This window comes from Anguilla rostrata, chromosome 17 (genome assembly GCF_018555375.3).
Source record: "Anguilla rostrata isolate EN2019 chromosome 17, ASM1855537v3, whole genome shotgun sequence".
Taxonomy (NCBI): domain Eukaryota; kingdom Metazoa; phylum Chordata; class Actinopteri; order Anguilliformes; family Anguillidae; genus Anguilla; species Anguilla rostrata.
The window spans coordinates 14,268,962-14,286,128 of record NC_057949.1 but is presented as its reverse complement, the minus strand read 5'-3'; the positions used below and the strand labels follow the sequence as shown (position 1 = coordinate 14,286,128).

The following is a 17,167-nucleotide window of genomic DNA, read 5'->3' as shown; positions in this document are numbered from 1 at the left end:
CTCTCTCGCTCTCTCTCTCTCTCTCTCTCTGTGTGTGTGTGTTAGTGAAACGGCTCTCTCTCTCTCTCTCTCTCTCTGTCTCTCTCTCTCTCTGTGTTGGTGAAACGGTGCTCACGGTGTGTGACAGGCTGTCACAGAAGCAGCCAGGGTGGCACTGAGGTGCTGCCAGGGTCCTCTCTCGCATTTCACAGGAGCTCCGTGGGGCGTACCCCGAGGCACACACACACACACACATAAATATACACGCGCACACACACACACACACACACACACACATAAATATATACACACACACACACACACATACACACACACACACACACACACACACACACACACACACACACACACATTCTCTCTCTCTCACACACACACACACACACATTCATACACACACACACATACACATACACTCACATGCACACACACGCACACACACATATACACACGCACACACACACACATACACTCACATGCACACACACGGACACATACTTTCTTCCTGTCACACACACACACACACACACACACACACACTCATTCTCTCTCTCACACACACACACACATTCTCTCTCTCTCACACACACACTCGTTCTCTCTCTCACACACACACACACACACACACACATTCTCTCTCTCTCTCTCTCTCACACACACACACACACACACACACACACACACACACACACAGTACCCGGCACTCGGCCAGCTTCCTGTCCGCGACCGGCCCGTTAATGGAGATGGATTTGCCGCCCCCGCGGGCAGCTTGTCTCTCCCAGTGCTGGGACGCCCCCCCATTTGTAATCCGTCCTCCCCCCCCCCGAGGCTCCGTCTCAAACCCGCCCCACCGGGCGCGTGCGACAGCCCCACAAACGGGCGCGCGGATTCGGGAGAGAGCCTCTTACTCACACAGCCAGCCACGCCGAGAGGCGCTCTGAGGAGGAGGAGGAGGAGGAGGAGGAGGAGGCTCGGCCAGGAGCAATAGAGCCGCCGCCCAGCCCCGCCCCGCCGCGCCGGCTCTTCACGCGGGTAATCAGCTCGCGGGACGCGGTTCGGAGGCTGCTGCACTTGACTATCCTGACACACTGACTTACTGACCGAGAGCCACGCCCGCCTCCCGACTGCGGCCGACCCTGACGTACCCCCCCGCATCCCCCCCCCCCCCGCCGTCTGCTTCCCGCCGTCCGTCAACCTCATGAACACGTCCCCCGGTCTCCAGCTGGCCTCGGATCGGGTCATTCCACCATCTCATTGGTCTGGTCCTGCTCCGTTGAACTTGTCCAACGGCGTAGGCGATACACCCCCCCCCCCCCCCCCAGCCTGCTGAGCCTGTCTAGACCGCCACTCAATTACTGACCAGGGATCCGCGGCGCAGACACAGGGCTAATTATCAGTAGCATTTACCTTGGCTATAAGATGAACATGGCTCCTGTCTTTATGTCAAATGAAAAGGCTAATTATCAATAGCATTTGTCTTGGCTACAAGAAGAACGTGGTTCCTATCTCTGAATTGCACAACAGTACATAGGAGCTGATGTGTGAAGTTCTGAGGGGGGTGGGGGGGGGTGTGTGGCTGCCTTGGAGGGTACGGAAGTGCTTCCTTGGGGAGCTTGCGGAGGTGCGGGCATGGGGAGGTGCTGGTGTGGAAGGGGTGGGGAGGTAGGGAGGCGCTGGCGTGGGGGGAGGTGCCAGTTGCTCGCTCTCTGTAGAGCTCGTGAGCTGAGGATCGCACGCCCCTGCCACAGAGAGAGAGAGAGAGAGAGTCGCCAAACGACAGAACCACCAGCCGAGGGCCCGCCACTCAAACCGGGGTTGCCATGGTTACCCATACCCACTTTGGGCAAAGGTTAATATCTACCTGTACTACCTTTCACACTCACACCGCGCCGGGCCCCGCGTTCAGTTCAGAACGACGTTCACACGCTGTCGCTGCTTTGCTTCGCAGTTGCCAACGCGGACCCGGAAAGTTCTAACCTGTTAATTGCGAAGCGATATTTAATTGACACAATTTGCACACTTTCCGTAAGAATGCTATTTCGGTCCTTGGGACCGCTAATTGAATTGGATGTTCTCTTTGACTGGTGGTGACGAAGATCTCATTATGCGAGTTCACTTGTTCGGTAACGACTGGGCGGGTAAAATATTATATATAGAAGATGGCCGCGATGTGATTGATGGATTTATGGCTGGCGCATAACCAGCCGCTTTGAAAAAAAATACCCGGAAAAGGTGTTTGGTTTTAATCGTTCGCGCGCTGCAGTTGGAACGCGCGCTCGAAACGCGCGGGCGGCTGCAGCTTTAATAACGCCGCGCTTATTTATACACACTCCAGTAATTACAGTAGCATGCCGCTGCGATGCGCGCAGAGATTAGGTCGCGTCGTTCCATTATCTCGAGGCTCTGGAGATGTTTATTTTCCCATTCGCCTGCGTTCCCGTGTAAATTGCGGCTCCTGCGTTAGCGCCCGCCACGCTAACTGCGGCGATAATTACGCGTCCTCTGTTCCTCCCGCCTGTCGCGGGCGCGGTCCCCGGCCGAGGCGGCGGCTCCGACCCTCCGTGGCGTCGGCCGCTGAAGCGTTAATGCGGAACGCCGCGAGGCGGGGTGGGGGGGCGCAGCATGCGTGTGGCTAAAACCCGCTAGCAAACGCACACCCGCGCAGTAGAGTGGCGCTAGCAAACGCACACCCGCGCAGTAGAGTGGCGCTAGCAAACGCACACCCGCGCAGTAGAGTGGCGCTAGCAAACGCACACCTGCGCAGCAGAGTGGCGCTAGCAAACGCACACCCGCGCAGTAGAGTGGCGCTAGCAAACGCACACCCGCGCAGTAGAGTGGCGCTAGCAAACGCACACCCGCGCAGTAGAGTGGCGCTAGCAAACGCACATCCGCACAGTAGAGTGGCGCTAGCAAACGCACACCCGCGCAGTAGAGTGGCGCTAGCAAACGCACACCCGCGCAGCAGAGTGGCGCTAGCAAACGCACACCTGCGCAATAGAGTGGCGCTAACAAACGCACATCCGCGCAGTAGAGTGGCGCTAGCAAACGCACACCCGCGCAGTAGAGTGGCGCTAGCAAACGCACACCCGCGCAGTAGAGTGGCGCTAGCAAACGCACACCCGCGCAGTAGAGTGGCGCTAGCAAACGCACATCTGCGCAGTAGAGTGGCGCTAGCAAACGCACATCCGCGCAGTACAGTGGCGCTAGCAAACGCACATCCGCGCAGTAGAGTGGCGCTAGCAAACGCACATCCGCGCAGCAGAGTGGCGCTAGCAAACGCACACCCGCGCAGTAGAGTGGCGCTAGCAAACGCACACCCGCGCAGTAGAGTGGCGCTAGCAAACGCACACCCGCGCAGTAGAGTGGCGCTAGCAAACGCACATCCGCGGAATAGAGTGGCGCTAGCAAACGCACACCCGCGCAGTAGAGTGGCGCTAGCAAACGCACACCCGCGCAGTAGAGTGGCGCTAGCAAACGCACATCCGCGGAATAGAGTGGCGCTAGCAAATGCACACCTGCGCAGTAGAGTGGCGCTAGCAAACACACACCCGCAGAGTAGAGTATAGGCAGTGTGGTGAGGAAACACCTTATGGACGTGGCCCTGTGTGACTGGGGCCAGTTTGAGCGAGCAGGCTAGCTGTTCGCTGTAGTGAAGGGCTATCATTATGGTCTCTCTGGTTGTTCACTGTAGTGAGTGCACTCTCCTTACAGTCTGATTAAAAGCCGAGCTCTCAGAGGACCACGAAGTGGCAGTTAAGCAAATGGATGGCTCTCGGGATGAAACCTCAGGGTGTGAATTTAGGGGGGGTGTGTTTGTGTCATTCTGATTTGTGTGTCCCCCTAGCTGACTGTCTGTTCTCAGAGAGCCAGAGGGCATGCCGCTTTGTCCAGGGGAAGGACTGGAGCTTCAAGGACTGGGGGTTTATCTGCTGGGATTTTCTTCCAGACGAGGCCAATGGCCTGCTTCCTGACGACAAGCTCAGCCTGTTCTGTGAGGTAGGCCCCAATGCCCCATCGCAAATATAGGCTCCATCCCCCATGTCAACAATAGGCCCCTCCCCCCAAGGCAACAATAGGCCACTCTCCCATCACAACTATAGGCCCCTCCCCCATCGCGGCTAATAGGCCCCATGCCCCATCGCAAATATAGGCCCCATCCCCCATATGAAATATTAGCCCCTCCCCACCACATCTGTATGCCCTCATTACTACTGTACTTTGTTCTGCGAGCTAGACCCTGTGAGTGTTCAGTCAGTCGTGCCCCCATCACCACCGCGCTGGTTGTAGCGCCTTTAGCTTTTATCCAGGGCGATAAACGACCTGCACTCTTTCACTCGGGCAATCAGCTTAAATTCTCGCACTTAGAATCACTTTCCACTTAACCTGAATTGCTGCAGTAAATATTTAAGTGCCTTGCTTGAGGGTACAACGGCCACGCACCCGCCCGGGAATTCGAACCCGCAACCTCTCGAGTCCCGAGCCTCGCCCCCTAACCGCCGTGCCGCGCTCGAAACGAAACCCCCCCCCCCCCCCATCCCAGCCCGTAATAAAAAACGGCCTGGCGCGTTTGGCGGAGGCCCCGTCCCGAGCCGCGCGGCAGGAACTGGGTCACAGCCCGGCAGCGCAGGCGGGGTTCTGGCCCCAGAAGCCCCGTTCGGCAGGAGGTTATGTTAATGCGCGGGCGTAGCGCGTGCATCATTAATGCTTAAAGAGACGGCGGCTGCTTAAAACAATCCTAATTAACCTTGGGGGGGTTCGTCCGGGGAGCCGTCTCCCGCTATCGGGGACGAGGGGGGAGGGACGTTTGGAAGTCTGTTTAAAACGCTTCCAAGTAGGCGGCCTGGCTGGGGGGGGGGGGGGTGGAAGGGGCGGGAGGAGGGTGGGGCGGTTTTGGGGACGGTTGGGCGGGCCCGTGCTGTGTGGGGCGGGGCGGGGCTGTGTAGCATTATTGTGCGGGGATGTTTAGCCCATTAAAGCAAGCTGCTCGCTGCCCCCTGCTGGTCAGAGCCGTTAGTCTGCTGTCCTTCTTTACTTTTAAGTCTCCTTGACTTGTTCCCTCATTGGCACAAGAATATATGAAGCCACCAACAAGAACATGTGATTGGGTACCTCAGCCAGGGATGCGTATCTGATTGGCCGCAACACCCAAGAATCCGTATCTGACCGCATTAATCAGGAACAAATATACGATTTCAAACCTCAAACAGGAAATTCTAATCCGATTGGCCGCCTCAGCCAGAAATACATATCTGATTTGCTGCCTCAGCCGTTATTACACGTATTATTGGATGGCTCCTCCGCTGGCCCGCAGCGCTGAGTCAGTCCCGGGAGCCCGTGGAAAGTTCTAGACTGCGGTTTGACACCGAGCGGCGTTAGTCGTTTTGAAGCGGCCCTGGGGACCCCGCTCTGCTCCGTGTGAGAAGCTCGAGAGCGTCGGCTCAGTCTACATCCTCCCCCCCCCCCCACCAACCCCCCACTCCCCAGACACCCGGGGGGCGTTTAAGGAGGAGACTGCCCCCGTTAAAGGAAGCTCCCTGTTTCTTATCTCTGAGAGAGAGTGAGGGAGAGAGAGAGAGAGAGAGAGGGAGGGAGGGAGGGAGGGAGGGAGGGAGGAGGGAAGGTGAGAAAAACATGGACATAAGGAGGAAGACCGAAGGAGAGAGACGGGCGCGCGGAGAGGCTAGTTTTCGGTCCTCGTTCGGTGGACAGAGGCTCCGGTTTCGAAACGCTCAGCCCGGACCGTACGAGCGAGCGAGCGGGCGGGCGGGCGGGCGGGGCGTTTAAATCATCTCTCGGCGGCGCCCCGCCGTCCCCCTCCCCCCTCCCCCGCTGGCGGTCCGGCGGAGGCGCGAGCAGCGGCGGGATTCCCGCTGCGCTGGCAGTGCCGGGGCTGCGGCTGCGGCGCAGAAGGAAACGTCGGAGAAATGAAGGAGGACGCGGCATTTATCATTCCTTAATGCCCTCTCTCCCCGGTTTCTCTCGTTTCGCCGGCGCTCGCGCTCCCCCCCTCCTGTTTCTTCCTCTCTCTCTTGTATCTCTCTGTTCTCCCCCTCCCTCCCTCCTCCCTCCCTCCCTCCACTCCCCCTGTCCTCACACCTCCCTCTCTATTTTGCCCAGTGGGGAAACGGTTCCCGTGGAATAAATTAGCTCTGCAGATCTCAAACTTGTTTTTTTTTTCTTTTTCTCAGTTTTATTTTTTTATGCTTTAGCTTTTTTCCCCTCCTCCTCCTTAAACACCCCGGTCCTGACAGCACCCATCATTTACCGCGCTTGCCGCCATATGCTGGAGCCCATCAGGGGTTCCTCATCTCGAGGCCCGGCCAGAGGGACCCCAGCCCTGGACCCCCACACAGGGGACCCACATCCTGGATGGCCTGGCATCAGGGGACTAACCACCCTGAGCTGTCAGGGACCCCATCCTGGAATTTGTCAGGGGACCCACCCTGGAGCCAGTCAGGGGAGCCGTGTCCTGGAATTCGTCAGGGGACCCACCCTGGAGCCGGTCAGGGGACCCACATCCTGGAACCCGTCAGGGGGCCCGCACGCTACCAGCCGGACTGGGCAAGGCCTGCTTTCCAATATATGTGGATGCTTGCAGTCCCAATTAAACTGTCACCCTGGATAACTCCTGGTGCAAATAGTCTGTGAGGTAAGACACGTTGTAGTGGGTGTGAACCGAGCGCTATCGGTGACCTCCATGGCAGGACTCGGCCCGTACAGACCAGCCCGCGGCCCGCCTCCAGCCCCCCCCCCCCCGGGGGCCTGCTCTCTGCAGGCTAACGTTGTCTCATCGCGAACCCTAAAAACCGAGAGGAGGTCTTTCTTCCTTCCCGCTTCACGGCGTGCAGAAGATCTTCGCCACTGGAGGAGAGCGGGGAGATGATTGATGCGTCGGTGAATAATTCATCGCTCGAGAGGGATCGAACGCTACGCGGGACTCTCCGAGCGAGGGGTTTCGCAGGAAGTGAGATCACGAACCGGGCGCTCGTGGCCTCAAGGGGAAGGGCACGCCTGCTTCCCGCTCAAATTAATTGAGAATTAATCGGCGCAGAAACTAATTACCGCAGATTTGACACATCGTCGCTGACTTTATGATGGCCTTTTTTCATGGCAAGTCATAAACGTCCCCCTGAATCTGTTTAGCATTATCTTCTTCCTCAGGATCTCAGTTCTGGCTATGAGCACAACCTCTATTAAAGTAACACAGCTGTTGAATTCCTTGCTTGCAAGCGATTTAACTTTTTACTGGTGCTACGTGGAATGGCCTCTTCATTTCAGCTTTGCCGCTTTTTCCTCACGCTACGACGACACGCTTGAAAAGTCGTATGGCAGACATGTTTATTTCCTGTTTCGGTGTTTGCATTTACGGTTTCGGTTCATTGCAGCGCATTTGTCGCTGCTGCAAGTTCCCATACTCAAAGGTATGCACGTTCCCATACTCAAAGGTATGCACTTCCCCTACTTAAAGGTATGCACGTTCCCTTACTTAAAGGTATGCACTTCCCATACTTAAAGATATGCACTTCCCATACTTAAAGGTATGCACTTCCCATACTTGAAGGTATACACTTCACATACGTAAAGGTATGCACTTCCCATACTTAAAGGTATGCACTTCCCATACTAAAAGGTATGCACTTGCCATACTTAAAGGAAACCATCTTCTTTTTAATTGCTTCTGTTGCATTGTACTCACTTGTAGCTTTTGTTTTGACATGCATCGACTGGAAATTCCTCCATGTTTGTCTTATAGCGAGCGGAAACATTTTTTATTTTTTATTTTTATTTTAAGTTGCACGGATGCTTCGCTGAGTGACACGTGAATTGAACGCAACAGCACCTATCCCGTTCCCGGATGCATCTTCTTCTGTCAGAGCGCTTCTCTCGAGGCGCTCCGAAAAAATGGAAATGCCACTCTTCAGAACGCGAAGGGCTGGAATAGCCCGTAATAAAAAACAGCAATGAAAGCTCTCGCCTGCCTGCTTGTTTGCTTTCCCAGCATTTGTGTAAGTGCGCGAAATTGAATCCTCTCCGTTATGGCAGGAGTCCCCGCTTTTGACGTCCCGGTGGTCTTAGAAGTGTGAGAGGGATACACAGAGTCGCGTGTACCCACTTTGACTTTCCAGAAACCGACCCCGTTAAATTGGAAGCTTTTGACGAATTTTTGTGTTTGTTTCCGCAGCTCGGTGCCGAACGGAGCGTCTCGGCGGACGTGCCGAGGTTGCTGCTGTCGAGCTTTGGGCGGAGATCTTGCCGTTGCCTGGGTGACTGTCCCAGTCTGCTTCTCCCTGCGCCTCACTGAAGCCCACTGCACCCGGCTGCTGAGCTCCTAGGACAGGCCCTGGTGCTCTCAGACCTGGGCTGTTGCAGTTCTCTTCTTGGGCCTCTGCTTGCACCACTAGACCCCTTCTGGTAATACAGGATGACCACTGTAGAATTTGTAGTAAGGGTCCTTGGTTAGCGTAGTTAACTTGCATTCGTGCTTTAGTGATACTTGCTGGTCTGGCATTGTTGTTAGATGGGTTTCGCACTACTGCTAATATAACTCAGGTAAATGGAGGTATGTTTCTCCTACATTATGATTCGCTCTGGATTAGGAGCGTGTGCTAAATAGATGTCATTTAATGTACAACCCGCTCCAGCAAATCTCTGTGCCTGTGCCTTGAACATAAAGGCGTGAGCACATGCGTGATTGCGAATGAACCGCTGTGCGTGATGGTGAACGCACGGTTTGAGGGCGTGTTTGAGGCTTCGCGGTTCCACCAGCGGTCGACCGTGCGGAGGGGAAATCGAGAGTTGGAAAATATCGAGAAAGAAAAAAAGCTAACGGACCTCTTAAGAGCCAACGGCTCGGATACAGAGCGGAGGAGAGCCCGCTTCGGAGCCTCAGACGCGTCAGGAGAAACGAGAGCAGGGGAGGAAGGAAATAAAAACTTCTCAGTAACCTAATGAAGTTTTTATTTCATTATTTTCTCGCGCCCGTTCGTGCGTCGCGAAGGAGGGAAAGTGGGTAAATATCCACACGGCCGAATAAAGCAGGGAAAGATGGATGCCCAAGTGAATAATTCATACGGTTTCAGAGGCTTAAATCCCCAGTGCGTTCGGCTTGCTGAACCACAGGGACCGGTGCCCCTGTGACACAGTGGCTTCGCACGCAATAGGTGTGTGTGTGTGTGTGTGTGTGTGTGTGTGTGTGTGTGTGTGTGTGTGTGTGTGCGTGTGTGTTGTGTGGGTGCGCGCGTGTGTGTGTGTCGGGGAGTGTTTTATGGGTGTAGGGGAAGCTGTGTCAACAGTCAGAGGTGGACTGTGTATCAGGGGCAGCTAGTGCGTCGAAAAAACAAGCATGCCGTTACTTCCACTCCTGCGCGCGTTTTAACGAACAATTAATCAGCGCGGCGAGTAATTAATGCGGATCGGACACGGCGCGTGAGGAATGGAGTTCCCCGCCACGGCGGCACTCGTGGGCGGGGTTAACTTCCTGGCGTTTCTTTATCTACGCTGCTGTGCTGTTTGGCGTCACCCATTGCCTCTGCCCCCCCTCCCCAGCCCGGTCCCTTGTGCCCCGTGCCCCGTGCCCGCGTGGCACCACCGCCGCCCCGCTTCCGCCAGGCCTCGTCTCTCTCTCCGCTGCTCCGCTTCTTCCAGCTTTATTTCCCCGTCGCGCTCTCCGTCTCTCCCTCCGGGGATCGGCGACGCCAGCTGGTAACGAGCGGGTGATGGATTCCCGTCAGCCAGGGGAGATTGATGCACGTCAGCGCCACCCCCCGGTGTCAGCGTCGCCGATTGCGCCCCCTGGTGGGTGATTAATCGAGGCGCCCCCCCTGGGACCGACCGCGGCGGCGCCCGCTTCCCGTCTGCCGCGTCCCGCCGGGCTGCGCGTCCCGCTCACACGCGCCCCGCCAGCTGCGGCTTAGCCGCTTAGCGCAGAGCCGGGAGCGCAGCCTGGAGCCGCTACACTCCGCTCTCGTAACGGTTGGCTTTTAAGACGCGCCTAGCTTCGCGCGTTTGCGCCAGTATGGGAACGATGAGCCGCCGGGACGCCCAGAAAATGGCGGGAAACGGTCCGGGGGCGCGGGGGCGCCTCACCGCCCAACCCCGGCTCGTGAAAGGCGGAGGCGTGGGGGCGACAGACTGCTGAAAGTGGCGGTGTGGAGCGCGGGCCGGAGTCGGCTCGGAAGGAACCTCTAACGAATACTCCTGCTAATGAGGGTCGCTATAGTAACGGTGTCGAACTGGGGCTGGATGGTATCAAAATGAACTAGGACGCTGTAGTGTGGAGCAGGTAACTGGAGGGTAACTATAGTAACAGCGTTTAACTGGGGTACTGTAGCGCAGTGTTTGAGAATGCAGGTTTTTCATTTAGAAAGGGGTGTGTGTAGATTAGGGTGGAATAAGCTGCTCAGATGGAAAGCTCTGCAGTGGTGTGCATGTTGAGGCTCTGAATCCTCTCATGATGTAGCGAAGAACACATTAGAGGCAGCTTCCTTGTTGGAGGACTCTTTAGAGATACCGTCCTTGTTAGTTGGAGGACTCATTGAAGAGAGCTTCATCATTAGTTGTAGGACTTGTTAGAGGCTGCTTCTTCGTTAGTTTGAGGACTCATAAAGAGAGCCTCCTCGTTAGTTGAAGGACTCATCAAAGAGAGCTTCCTTGTCATTTGGAGGACTTGTTAGTGGTAGTTTTCTCAATATCTGACTCCAGCCACTTGCCCAGCTGTACACACTCCTCACTCTGCACATGGCATTTTACGATCAGCACCTGATTCGCCTCTTCCCCCACCAACACCTCCAACTCCTCCTCCACCTCTCCTCTGCTCCTCCTTCACCTCTCCTCCACCCCTCCTCCACCTCTCCTCCGCTCCTCCTTCACCTCTCCTCCACTCCTTCTCCACCTCTCCTCCACTCCGCCTCCACCTGTCCTCCACTCCGTCTCCACCTCTCCGCCTCCTCCCCCTCCCTCCACTCTCTCCACCTTCTCCTCCGCCTCCCCTCTCCTCCGCCTCCACCTGTCCTCCACTCCGTCTCCACCTCTCCGCCACTCCTCCTCCCATTCCAGCCGCCTATTTTGGGTCCAGGTCTTTTTTGCGTTTTCTGGCTGGCTGTAAATTTCTTTAACAAACGAGCCAAAGAAATGAGTTGTTTTCGCACTAAATTGATGTGTTTTAATTAGCAGACGTGCTGTGCTTATACAGGCTCTCTTTGTTTTTTTGTGTTTGCTTTTGAACGCTCAAAACATATCTTCAACCCCGTTGCACACTGGCTGAGCTTTTGGTATCAAGCGTTAATGAGTCCGTTTAAAAATTTCCATTTTAATGAAGTTTTTTTTTTTGTTTTTGTGATACACGGATCTGAATCCTTTGAAATTCAGGGACAGTGGTGTTTGAGTGACTGGCTCGGAGTGACCCCGCCGCGAGCTCACGCTGGAGCGGCGGTCTCTTTGGGTCAGGCTGCGGAGTTTCATCAGGAATGTTGAGAACGGGAAGTCTTATTGGATCAGGATGAGTGGAGTACAGTGCCAGGAATGCGGTGTGTGGAATGTAGGATTTGGGATACAGTGTGAGGAATGCGGTGTGTGGAATGTGGTGTGTAGATTGTGCGTAGAATAGCGCTTGGCGCACACTGTGTGGAATGTAGTGTGAGATATGTAGCTGGTGGAATGTGGTGTGTAGAATAGTGCTTGGCGCGCACAGTGTGTGATATATGGCTGGTGGAATGTGGTGTGTAGAATAGTGCTTGGCGCGCACAGTGTGTGATATATGGCTGGTGGAATGTGGTGTGTAGAATAGTGCTTGGCGCACAGTGTGTGATATATGGCTGGTGGAATGTGGTGAGAATAGTGTTGGCGTCACAGTGTGTGATATTGGTGTGGAATTGGTGTGTTAGAATAGTGCTTGGCGACAGTGTGTGATATATGGCTGGTGGAATGTGGTGTGTAGAATAGTGCTTGGCGCACAGTGTGTGATATATGGCTGGTGGAATGTGGTGTGTAGAATAGTGCTTGGCGCACAGTGTGTGATATATGGCTGGTGGAATGTGGTGTGTAGAATAGTGCTTGGCGCACAGTGTGTGATATATGGCTGGTGGAATGTGGTGTGTAGAATAGTGCTTGGCGCACAGTGTGTGATATATGGCTGGTGGAATGTGGTGTGTAGAATAGTGCTTGGCGCACAGTGTGTGATATATGGCTGGTGGAATGTGGTGTGTAGAATAGTGCTTGGCGCACAGTGTGTGATATATGGCTGGTGGAATGTGGTGTGTAGAATAGTGCTTGGCGCTCACAGTGTGTGATATATGGCTGGTGGAATGTGGTGTGTAGAATAGTGCTTGGCGCTCACAGTGTGTGATATATGGCTGGTGGAATGTGGTGTGTAGAATAGTGCTTGGCGCACAGTGTGTGATATATGGCTGGTGGAATGTGGTGTGTAGAATAGTGCTTGGCGCACAGTGTGTGATATATGGCTGGTGGAATGTGGTGTGTAGAATAGTGCTTGGCGCACGCAGTGTGTGATATATGGCTGGTGGAATGTGGTGTGTAGAATAGTGCTTGGCGCTCACAGTGTGTGATATATGGCTGGTGGAATGTGGTGTGTAGAATAGTGCTTGGCGCACAGTGTGTGATTACTTAAGGTGGTGTGAACTGTGCGCACAGTGTTGTAACGCAGATAGTGTGGCGTCACAGTGTGTGATATATGGCTGGTGGAATGTGGTGTGTAGAATAGCGCTTGGCGCACACTGTGTGGAATGTAGTGTGAGATGTGTAGCTGGTGGAATGTGGTGTGTAGAATAGTGCTTGGCGCACGCAGTGTGTGATATATGGCTGGTGGAATGTGGTGTGTAGAATAGTGCTTGGCGCACGCAGTGTGTGATATATGGCTGGTGGAATGTGGTGTGTAGAATAGTGCTTGGCGCACAGTGTGTGATATGTAGCTGGTGGAATGTGGTGTGTAGAATAGTGCTTGGCGCACGCAGTGTGTGATGTATGGCTGGTGGAATGTGGTGTGTAGAATAGTGCTTGGCGCTCACAGTGTGTGATATATGGCTGGTGGAATGTGGCGTGCGGGGCGCGATGTGTGGAATGCCGTGTGACAGCGATCGCGTTTTCCATTACCCAGGATTACCTGCTTCAGTGACCTCGGCGCACAGCTGAACCGCCGAGGGAGTCGACACGCGGCAACCAGGCGGCCCGCGCATCCGTGTTTCATTACTCCCCTGCGACTGAAACGTTTGAGCCAAGATGTCCGCCTACTTCCCTTCTTCTTCTTCTGTTACCTTCTGCCTGCTTACAGTAGCTCCCTCCGTATTCCCAGTCACGTTCGCAGACCTCCGTCCTTCATCTGCTGGGGGACCTCATTGACCCTCTCTGGCAGATCTCCCAAAGACTGACCCAGGATCAGCTCTCCTGGAAAACGATAGCCACCCCCGGCCGTTTTTCTGGCGACGGGTAGAAACTGATCTGGAGTCAGTGCTTCTGAGGGCCGTCGATCAGCCCCTCATCGCGTATTCCGACGGCTCTGGCGGCGGCAGGAAAGCAGCTGGTGTGCAGGCGGCGGAAAATGAAGTCAATTACGTGCGCGCGTAAAAAAACACCCGCTGCGGCGAGCTGCTCGTCCCGTCTGCGCAGCCGAGCGCTCGTCCCGTGCGTGCGTCTGCCCAGCTGCGCAGCCGACCGGCTGTCCGGGGACTGCGTCTGCGCACGTCCTCCTGTGTGCGCAGCCGATCTGTCCGTCTGTGCAGCCATTTGTCTCCCACCCCCGCAACCCCCTCACCCCCCCTCACTCGCGATGAAGGAGCCGTCTCTGCAGGGTCCCTGGAGAGAGGAAAGATTGTTTCTCTCTCTCTGTCTCTCTCTCTCTCTCTCTCTCTCTCCCTCTCTCTCTCTCTCTCTCTCTGTCTCTCTCTCTCTGTCTCTCTCTCTCTTTCTCTCTCTCTCTCTCTCTCTCTCTCTCTCTCTCTCTCTCTCTCTCTCTCTCTCTCTCCCTCTCTCTCTCTCTCTCTCTCTCTCTCTCTCTCCCTCTCTCTCTCCTCCGTCTGGGCGTCAGACGGCTGCTGAAGAGGACGGTCGGGGTTCTCTTCTCCGCGGCGTTCCCGGGAGGGCGGCGGCTGCTCCAAAGCCTCGGATTCGCGCTCCCGTCGGGCGATCAATGGCTTCCGCTCCGAAGAGCGCCGCGTCGCCGGCGGGAATCGGCTCCTTCACCGCGGTTACCGCGCGAACGGAGCGGGGATCGGTGACGATCCTCTTCACTGGGTAACGTCTGTCCAGGCTCTGCCCTCTGTGGGGGACGATTCCGGAGAAGCTGAAGTGTTGGGTCGGCTATGATCCCAGTTCGGGTTGCGCGATACGAAGGTTATCATACTCAGTGTACCCCACAATCACACCCACACCGTACCCCAATGGTAAATGGTAAATGGACTGCATTTATATAGCGCTTTTATCCAAAGCGCTCTACAGTTGATGCCTCTCATTCACCCATTCACACACACGCTCACGCACCAACGGTGAAAGGCTGCCATGCAAGGTACCAATCAGCTCGTTGGGAGCGATTAGGGGTTGGGTGTCTTGCTCAGGGACACTTCGACACGCCCAGGGCGGGGGGATCGAACCGGCAACCCTCCGACTGCCGGACAACCGCTCACTTACCTCCTGAGCTATGTCACCCCTATAATGTTGTACCCCAATGTCGCATGCTAACACGTACGCCAGTGTGTAGCTCACCGTCTCAGTATCCCACTGTACTGATACAGTGAGCCGTATTCAGTAAATCGGCAGATGATATTGTGACCCTGATTAGTCCGGTCCCTGCTGTCCCGCCTCTCTATGGGCGGACAGACGGACCTGAATGTGCGAGCAGACGACGAGGCGCGTCTGCGTCCGCTCCTCGCTGGCTCGGCTCTTCCGCTGTTTTGCATTTTAAAGCGGTCGACGTTTCCACCGGAGAGTCGGGTCGCCACTAATTGCCGAGTCGGCGACGGGAGGCGGGGACAAGGGTTTCGAGCGCGGGCTCTAATCGTCCGCCGCCGCACGGCCGTTTGTTTACCGCCCGCCGCCCCGCTTCACCCACCGCCGCCACCACCGCCGCCGGTTCAGGGTCGCTCGACGGCTCACTTTTTCATCTCTCTCGTTTTACGGACAGATTTACCGTCGATTGCATAACAAGTGGAAAGACGTGCGTGCGGGGGACAGGAAGGAGCGCGTGACTGCTGGGAGACGTAGTTTCTTAATGGAAAGTCGGAAAGTCCGCCCGAATGCAGATCGTGCCTCGGTTGTAAATTTGAGCGCGCGGATTTGAGGGTGATTCTAGTGGAGACTGACCCTCCTGCTGAAGTGGGATTCTGTGTGCACACGCATGTGCACTGCGTCACGGACATCCCAGTATTACTGTCGGGTGTGCGAATGGATGTCTTAGCGTGTATTACACATCGGGTTCTCTGGGTATATCAGCGTGTAATGTTAACATGTTTTTTGATGCGTCATTTTAAGCTCTGCCAGAATTTAGACCCGGCCTGTTTTTCCATAGCAGTCAGGGCCCTGGTGCGTGATGAATTGTGATGAATTCTGGGTGGATTCTGGTTGCCAGCCTGCAGGGCGGCGACACTGACCCTTTCCCCTCTCCCTTCTCCCCTCTCTTGCAGCTCACTCCCCTGTGTTCAGCCTCATGTTCCAGCATGAGTTGAAGGACAGCAAAAAGGTGAGTGACAAACCCCGCCCCCCCGCCTCTCGTCGGTCGGCGGCCTTCCCCCTCGTCCGCCGTGCGCCGCCGTTAGCCTTAGCCACTTTCTTTTTAAGAAAGCGTCTCATCGCGAATAAGAGCGGTTAGCCGTCGCCACAGAGAGCAGGGGAAGGCTAGGCGCCTCTCCGAGGGGTAACCGCTCCAGCGTCTTCGCGGCTCTCTTCCCCTCCCCTCCCCTCCCCTCTCCGCTTAGCCCGGGATCCGTCTCACGTTCTTAAAGTGGCCCCCGAGAGCACTGATAAGGCTGCAAATCTCCTCGCCTCATTGACTGCCCCCCTGGGAGAGACACTCCCCCCCCCCCCCCTCCTCCCCACCCCTCCTCCTCCCTCCTCTCGCCCCTCCCCTCCCCCAGCGCTGTTTTAGGGCTACTCTCGAAGGCGCGCTCGGTTATATTTAGGCATTTTAGATTGATAATCGCAATAAAAGGGATTCCTTCCGGGCCTTTCCGTGTAGCGCTCCCTGTAAGGCAGAGTGTCGGACCGGCCAGCGCTCTAGGCTACGGCGAGGAGAGCGGAGGAACTCTTTACCGTCCCCAGTGGGAACTTCCTCTCGCGGCGTCTCGGATGCATAAACCCGCTCGGAACGTAGCGCGAACGCAAGCCGCCATAAAGCTGATTGTATAAAAACGGCCGAATAGACGGTTTAGCCGTGCCCTTTTCCGCGTGCTGGTACACCAGCCCGCTGGCTCAAAGCGTTTATGGTGGAAAATGCTTTTTTTGTGGTTCGATTCTGTGTGGTATTACGGGTGTGGTCAAAAGAAATAAGGTGAGCTCCGTAACATTTGGGACAAAGTCGTATTTGATTTATGTTTGGATATGTACTGCACAATGACTGCATGTGGATTGTTTCATTGCAAATCTAAAATTGTGGAGTACGCAGCCAAATCAACAAAAAAAATTTTTGTCCCAAACATTATGGAGCTCACTGTACAAACGTATAAAAAAGTGAGCAGCTGGGCTTAGTGGTTAATGCCTCCCATGCCCATGAATGAAAACACTGCACACACACACACACACACACACACACGTACTGCGCACACACCGTGCGCTGTAGCTCTGGCCTGAGGGTCAGAGTTTACATCTCTGGAGTACAAGTGGGCCTTCTAAGTCCTTACTAATATTTTCAGGCTGAAAAGTGTGAATACTGTCTTTGAAAAGCCATGGCCTTTGGAAACTCTGCTCTTTTTTGAAAAAGCCAGGTTTCTCTTTGGCTGGAAGGGCGCACTGTTTACTTAGCTCTCTCTGAAAATGTGTCATGCCACCTCTGGGTTTCTACGTGGTCAAATAATCTTTTTTTACAAGCAGCAAGTTTCAAAAACTATGACCGTGCTTTACTGCTCTACTCACACATGCGTAACTCAGCGGTAGTACGCACAAGAGGAATGTTTATCCGTAGTGTCCTGATGAACAGCCTCGGGTAAACACGGTCTTATGATGAAACGCA

At 55.2% G+C, this 17,167-nt stretch overlaps 1 protein-coding gene across 1 annotated transcript in view; it reads left to right on the top strand.

Annotated features, from left to right (window-relative positions):
• Positions 1 to 17,167, top strand: part of LOC135244073 (speckle-type POZ protein-like) — a 98,049-nt gene that overhangs the window by 65,269 nt on the left and 15,613 nt on the right. Inside the window, exon 4 of the mRNA XM_064316272.1 lies at positions 3,860 to 3,993. Coding sequence (XP_064172342.1) covers positions 3,860 to 3,993 — 134 coding nt within the window. The remainder of the gene's footprint in view (positions 1 to 3,859; positions 3,994 to 17,167) is intronic.